The following is a 7867-nucleotide window of genomic DNA, read 5'->3' as shown; positions in this document are numbered from 1 at the left end:
GACTGTTAGCCATAATTAAGCAAAGCTTGATCCATGGCTTGAATCAAGCAAAGCTTAATTTTAGCCATTAGCATGATTCTAGCATGTATCGTAAGTATAAATAGAGCTCTTGTACATTGGAAAATATACACTTGAAATACAATTTCAATCTTTACATTTCTCTCTAGAATTCTTTACCTTTCTCTCTAAAATTCAAACATGGTATCAGAGCTTAGGTTAGGACAGTGAGTTGCTATTTCTGTGGTTGTATACATGTCGAGGAAAATTGTCACAAAGACGATAATAGTCTAAGGAGGTTGGGTTTTAAGTGAGACCGTTTGTGATCCCTCTAGTTTTTGGGAATTTTCCTAGTTTTATTAAATCACATTAGCATAACACTTACTATTATCTTGGGTTACAGCTTTACGCCATCTAGAACCCCTACCTTTGCCATTACGGTCCTCTACCTTTGCCACGCTTCCACATGCATCCACACACGCCTTGCCTTGTCACTTTTTCCATGTCATTGTTGACTAGTCAGGCCATTGTTGGCCTTTGCCACGTCATCGATGTCATGCCATCGTTGACTCACAGTGTCATTGTTGGCTTTTGCCACGTCATCGATGTCATGCCATTGGTGGCCTTTGCCACGTCATCGTTGACTTTGTCAGGTCATTGTTGGCTTTTGCCACGTCATTGATGCCATGTCATCATTGATTCACCAAGCCATTGTTGGTCTTTGCCACGTCATAGATGTCATATCATCGTTGACTTGTCAAGCCATTATTGGTCTGTTCCATGTCATCAATGTCATGCCATTGTTGACTCGCCGCACCATTGTTGGCTTTTGCCACGCCATAGATGCCAGGTCATTGTTGACTCGCCGAGTCATTATTGGCCTTTGCCATGTCATCGTTGACTTGTCATGCCATTGTTGGCTTTTCCATGTCATTGATGCCATGTCATCATTGACTCGTCAGGTCATTGTTGGCCTTTGCCACGTCATCGATGTCATGCCATTGTTGACTCGTCGTGTCATTGTTGGCTTTTGCCATGCCATTGATGCCACATCATCGTTGACTTGCCAGACCATTGTTGGCCTTTGCCAAGTCATCGATGATACATCATCGTTGACTCGCTAGGCTATTGTTGGCCTTTGCCATTTCATCGATGTCATGCCATTGTTGACTCGCTAGGCCATTGTTGGCTTTTGTCACGTTATCGAGTCATCGTTGACTTGCCACATTATTGTTGAATTATGTCATGTCATTAGTTCCACGTCATCATTGACTTATCCTATCATTGTTTGACTTTCTTGTTAGCGTTGACTTTGTTTCAGGATCAACTATTTTGTCTTATTTCAACCACTTACATCAGCTCATCACCTAAGATGATTCATAGAGTTAATTTCCAATCTCAAGCTAGAATCTACGTTACCACCTTGAGCTTGAAGGGGGGTGTTAGCCTCTTGATCAATGGCTTGAATCAAGCAAAGCTTGATTGTAGCCATTAGCACTAATCATTAGCATGTATTGTAAGTATAAATATAGCTCTTGTACATTGGAAAATATACGCGTGAAATACAATTTCATTCTTTACATTTCTCTCTAGAATTTTTTGCCTTTCTCTCTAGATTCTAACACAAGGCCATTTTTCAAGCAGTGGGGAATGTTACAGCTATTCTAGTCCAGGACAATTCAGTTAGGGAGTCTGAAGCCGTTGCAGTTAGGCCCAAGCGGACTATGAAGCTACCAGCTCGTCTCTTGGATTAAGAGGGGGTCGTGTAGTATTTGTTGGAGTCATGCATGTTTTGTTTTTTAATTCAAGTTTAATATTTGCAAGTATTTTTATTCCTGGATTAGATAATTGTTAAATAGCCTTATTCGAAGAGTGAGATGAATGAATAAAAGGTAGGAAAATTATACAACAAAGCTACGGACACCAAAAAATTTGCACCGAAAATGTGTACCGGCTTACGTGTACCCAGGCGCAAGATTTTTCTATCAATTTTTTTCTAGTGAGCGGCCGTCCATCAAATATGGACGGCCTTTCACTTACATGGACTGCCATCCATATTATATGGACGGGGGTCCATTTACTACGGATGGGCGTCCTTTAAAATAAGTAAAATGGAATAATTTTTTTAAAAAAAAATTAGGGACGGCCGTTCATTTGTTATAGACGGCCGTCCCTTCATTTTGGATGGACACCCGCAAATAAGAGACGCCCGTCCTTAACCAAAATATGAAAATAAAAAAAAATAAAAACTTTGGGGACGACCGTCCATAAATTTTGGACAGGCGTCCATTAGCCGTCCCTTACCTAATGAATGCCCGTCCATACTTTAAAAAATATATATATATATATATTCTAAACACCTTTCTTCTTTGCTCTTCTTCTTCGTCTTCATTCCCCATCTCCTCTGTTTTTCTTCATCTTCATTCCCCATCTCCTCTCTTCTTCTTGTCCAGTGTTATTCTAAGAGTAATGCAGATAGTATGTGAACCCACTCCCACAGTAGACTTGGAACGAAGCATCATTGCTCTAGACTTCATCATCCAGACTTACTGCCTTGGGTTTAGTTTGATCACTTGTGTTTCCCAAGCCAAGTTGACTGTGTTCACCCCAACCCCATGTCATAATTATTCCATTATCTGCAATGGCATTGAGAAGTGAAAACAGATGAGCAAGAGAAAAAAAGTAAGTAGATAAAAAAGGATTGTTGAAAATTGCCTGTTACTAATGCAAAGTGCTCAGCTCCAGCAGCAATTTGAACAACTTTCGCGTCGTCAAGACCAGATACTTTCTCAAGAGCAGCGTCGTTCGAATTTTCTGGAGCACAAAACATAATTGTATATTATACGATTGACAAAAGTATCCTAAGGAATGAAATCAATTAACCTTTTGGACTGATATGGCTCCATGGTTGTGACTGAGTCCAGCAGGTTTACAGATTACATCTACAATGTAGTCTCTGAACGAAATAGAGACAACAACAGGAACAAAATAATAATAGTAAAACAAAACAAATAGTAAACAAAGAAAATAATACGCGTGATTTACCCTGGTTCACCCAATGTGGGCTACGTCCAGCTGAGTCAATATTATTGCAATATGCATCACCTCTCTCGTTTACAATGAATGAATTGCTCTCACCTCATAACAAGAGAAAAATATGTTTATATACTAGGTTTAAGAGATTAAACCTAGTTTTACAAGGATTCTTATTCCTAAGCCTAACCCAAAAAGGAATTAATAACTTAAAAGAAATCCTACAGCGATTATACATGGAAAAGCCCAAAACCGCCTATAGGCTCGGGGGCGCTGCCCCCGAGTGCGTCTCCGTTACCCATTAATGCTGAAGTAGTCGACAACTCCAACAGTCTTCGATATCTTTTAGTGTTTGCCAGCAACCTATAGAAAGGTATATCCCAATCAAAAGAAGATTTGTACAAAACGCTTATTTCCCAAGTCATAGTGGAGGAGGAGCAGAGATAAAGAATAGATACAATAGCAGGAATAGAGAAAATATCAAAACCAAAACTTAATGGAAAGTGATACCTGGTATGTGTTCCTTGCTTCAAGTAGTAGCCAAGAAACAAGCTTTCAATTTGATTTTCTTAGTGATTGAGGATAATGAAGTCAACATTTATGCATAGCAAGATTTCCCAATGTCATTTGAGATTTTTTGTAGACAAAGATAAAAGTAAATCTGTTGTATAAAGAAGCAAATATATCATCATATCAGCAAGAATGCCATATGATGATATATTTTTTTTCTCTTGCTCATCTGTTTTCACTTCTCAATGCCATTGCAGATAATGGAATAATTATGAGATGGGGTTAGGGTGAACACGGTCAACTTGGCTTGGGAAACACTAGTGATCAAACTAAACCCAAGGCAGTAAGTCTGGATGATGAAGTCCAGAGCAATGATGCTTCGTTCCAAGTCTGCTGTGGGAGTGGGTTCACATACTATCTGCATTACTCTTAGAATAACACTGGACAAGAAGAAGAGAGGAGATGGGGAATGAAGACGAAGAAGAAGAGCGAAGAAGAAAGGTGTTTAGAATATTTTTTTTTAAAAGTATGGATGCCCGTCCAAATGTAAGGGATGGCCATCAAAAATTTATGGACGGCCATCCTCAAAGTTTTTTTATTATTTTTTATTTTTATATTTTGGTTAAGGACAGGCGTCTCTTATTTGCGGGTGCCCGTCCAAAATGAAGGGACGGTTGTCCATAACGGATGAACGGCCGTCCTTAATTTTTTTTAAAAAAAATTATTCCATTTTACTTATGGATGAACGTCTTTTAAATGGGGACACCAGTCCGTAGTAAATGAACCCCTGTCCATATAATATGGACAGGAGTTCATGTAAGTGAACGGCCGTCCATATTTGATGGATAGTCGTTCACTAGAAAAAAATTGATAGAAAAATCTTGCGCTTGGGTACACGTAGGCTGGTACACATTTTCGGTGCAAATTTTTCGGTGTCTGTAGCTTTGTTGAAAATTGTAACCTAATTCTCTCTTGTCTTCTTCTGCCTCAACTCCCTTCCCAAATTCTTTTCTTCCTCTTTCCATTCTCTTCTCAGTCCCCGTTAAGTCCTAACAGTTACAATCTTCTGTGGAGATAACTGTGTCGTAGATTTGGCAAAGCAGAGTAAGATCAACTAGGACTTGCAAGCAATCCGCTGTTGTGTAATTGAATTTCGTTAAGTCTTTGATTTACATGCTTTAGCTTAAATGCATTGTGGAATGTACAGTTGAATATCGGCGAATGATGTTGGCTCTAGGCACTTGTCTTGTGTTTTGTTCGTATGTAAAATGGGTAATGTCAGATTGTCGTTGCAACCTTTTAGATATTTGTTTTATGTTTTACGAAGAGTAGTGTGTTTCTATATCAATTTATGGCTGTTATTTGATTTGTGCTATAGCTTATACTGAACAAAAGTTTTATGCAAAGAAACCTACCAGGTTTTATTTAGAGGCCTTCTAATGTGGCTGAAGCAAAATGCCACAATGATACTCTATTGATTAGTCTAATTTAGATCTGATATTAAATGAATAATTTATAATAATACTCCAATCTTAGGGGCAAATGAAGAGTGAAGTATTGATTAAATTGCGGGTCAGCCTATAATAAAAACTTAACCTAAATTAAAACACAAAGTACTAGTGAATCATCGCCATGCTGGTGATGGACCACTTGTTGGTGATCTATGGATATGGGCAGGTCCCAGCCGTTGAAGATCGCCAAAACCATGTCACGCACGGCTACTGTATTTTCGACCATTGCATGTAATGTTTCATCGGCAATTTTCTACGAGTAATGTTATATTTATACTATTTTTTTACATCATGACTATTTTACTAATAATAATTTTATTATAATATTAAAAATTAAAAATTTGTGTGATTATGACATATATCACATCATGATATAACGAAAATTGTGTAAAAGAGTGATGTAAATGTAACAACCGTCCAGATCCATATAACATCGGTAATTGGGACTTCATGTGTAGGTGGTGGTGAAAAAAGATAGCTCCGATGACGGTGACGACGGAGCGACAATGATGACGATAAATTATCAACTGTCACATTGGTTTATTTTAATCTTATATCATCCCAAACCATGAGAAAATTCTTTTTTGAAACTATACTCTATATTTTAATTTTAATTTTTTTAATATACATTGCTTTAATTTTTTATTTGTATAATTATATATATATTTTATTTATATATACGTTGTTTCATTTTCATTTTTTTTTTAATATCAATAAGATTAATCACACACATATTTTAATCATTCGTATAATTATTATTGTGTTTTCTAATATTTGTGTCATGTAACTTTAATTTTCATTCATTTAATCATTTGGCTGAGATTTTCAACCAACAACCCGAAACCGATAAATAAATATGATCCAGATCCTCAACATCTCTTCTTTCCAAACCCTTTCCTCCTTTCTGGTTTGGGAGTATGGACACTCTTACTCAAAACCAAAACAAACAACTTATGCATAACAAAACCCATTCTTCAACAATTAACCATTGACATGGCACCATCTCAACACAAACCACTCTCAAACTTCAACTCTCCTCCCGATTTCTTCCTCGCAGCTCTCTCTCTTCTCTACCTTTTTACTTCTCCCAAACCCTTCAAATTCCCTTTTCTTTCCTTCCCAAAATACCCTCGTCGCGTTCGCAAAATACCCATCATGTCCTTCTCCCACTCACAATCCAATCTCCACTCTTTCGCCACCCCTCAATCTCTCTCTAATTGGCTCAATCCTCGCTTGCCCTCCAATTCCTTCGCCTCCTGGGGCGTGAAACCTGGCACTAAGAACATCCACAACCTCTGGCTCGAATTATCCGAGGGCGAGACCTGTCTCGCCGATTCCAGCCCTCCAATTCGCACAGTTAACGTGGTTACTGTACGGATTCTCGGGAAGAATAATCAAATTCTGGTTGAATCCCGCCAAGAATTGTCCGACGGTAGTGTGAGGAACCGGTGGCGGCCCTTGGCGGAGAAGATGAAGGCGAATGAAACCCACGAAGAGGCCGTGATTCGTGCGGTGAAAGAAGAGTTGGGTTTTGATGGGAACACTGTGAGAATCGTTCCCGGGTCGTATAATAAGAAGGTGGAGGAGGGGAGTTCGAATTCGTATCCAGGTTTGCCGGCTCGTTACGTGGTTCATTCGGTGGACGCTTTGGTGGAGGGATTGCCGGATGATGATGGAGAGTTTTGTACGGAAGAGGCGGAGGAGTATGCGGATTTTTCCGCGGCGGCGGAGGCATTGTGTGTGAAGAGGCATTATTGGAGATGGGTTAGTTCTGATTTTATTCCTTCTTGAGTAAATTATGAAGTTTTTTTTTTTAATTTTTTTATATGTGCAATTATTGATTATGATTATAGACAGTGAGAAGATTTTGTTTATATATCCAATTATTTATTCTTCTGGTGAGATAGATGGATAAAATAAAGACAATTCTTTCGATCATTTAGTTGTTTATTGTAAAAGAGATTAGTTTGATGTTTATTGGAAAAGGGATTATCAGTCCAGTGATTTGATTGTGAAGCTTGTGGTGAGATATAAGGGTAAAATAAATACAATTTTCTCCATCAGTGGTAAGATAGAAGATAAAGACAATTTTCACCATCAGTTTGGTGTTTATTGTAAAAGAGATTTTCATTCCAGTGTTTCACTTATGAAGCTATGGATTAGTTATGATTTTATTGCTTCTTGAGTAAATTCTAAAGATTTTCTTTTAATGTGCAATTATTGACTATAGATAGTGAAAAGATTTTGTTTATATATGCAATTATTGATTCTTCAAGTAAGTGAGCAAGAAGGGGTAAAACAAAGACAATTTTCAGGAGAATTATTTATTTAGTTTGATGTTTATTATAAAACAGTTTATCAGTCTAGTGATTCAATTATGAAGTTATGGTTTACTTAACAAATTTCATATTCTTAGAGGATGGATACAGTGATATATACCCTTTGAATATTTGTAATTTGTAAATATTTTATTTGAAAATTTGACAGAACGATGAGTTTTGTTTGGGCAAATATTGGAGGATTTTGGGTATATTAATGTTGCAATGTTTTAGCTTGAAGTTTTGTGTTCCTATATTTGGGTTCGAGCTTAGCAAGTTGTGATGTTAGGATTATATTAGCGAGCTTTATACCTAAATAAAAATAGTATAAAGTTTTGTATATTTATAGTTTGTTACTTATGATGGAGTAGGGCTGTAACAAAAAAATGAAAAAAAGAAACAAAAAGAACAAAAGAAGATGAATTAGAAAAATGGGTACAATGCCCTTTCATCTTAGTCTGCTTGACGGTAAGATACAAAGTCTGACGATGTAATGAT

General features: G+C 37.4%; 1 protein-coding gene across 1 annotated transcript; it reads left to right on the top strand.

Moving 5' to 3' along the window:
• Positions 1 to 5877: 5877 nt before the first annotated feature.
• Positions 5878 to 7236, top strand: LOC116146783. Its single transcript, XM_031432226.1, has one exon. It carries the CDS (start codon positions 6045 to 6047, stop codon positions 6840 to 6842), a length of 798 nt encoding a protein of 265 aa, XP_031288086.1. The 5' UTR covers positions 5878 to 6044; the 3' UTR covers positions 6843 to 7236.
• Positions 7237 to 7867: the final 631 nt, after the last annotated feature.

Source organism: Pistacia vera, unplaced genomic scaffold (assembly GCF_008641045.1).
Source record: "Pistacia vera cultivar Batoury unplaced genomic scaffold, PisVer_v2 Contig483, whole genome shotgun sequence".
Lineage (NCBI taxonomy): Eukaryota > Viridiplantae > Streptophyta > Magnoliopsida > Sapindales > Anacardiaceae > Pistacia > Pistacia vera.
The sequence above is the reverse complement of the archived record's forward strand: the minus strand, read 5'-3'. Positions and strand labels throughout refer to the sequence as shown.

What these genes read in the sequence shown, in the direction of transcription:
- LOC116146783 (XM_031432226.1), top strand. Translation starts at nt 6,045, where the DNA reads ATGGCACCATCTCAACACAAACCACTCTCAAACTTCAACTCTCCTCCC.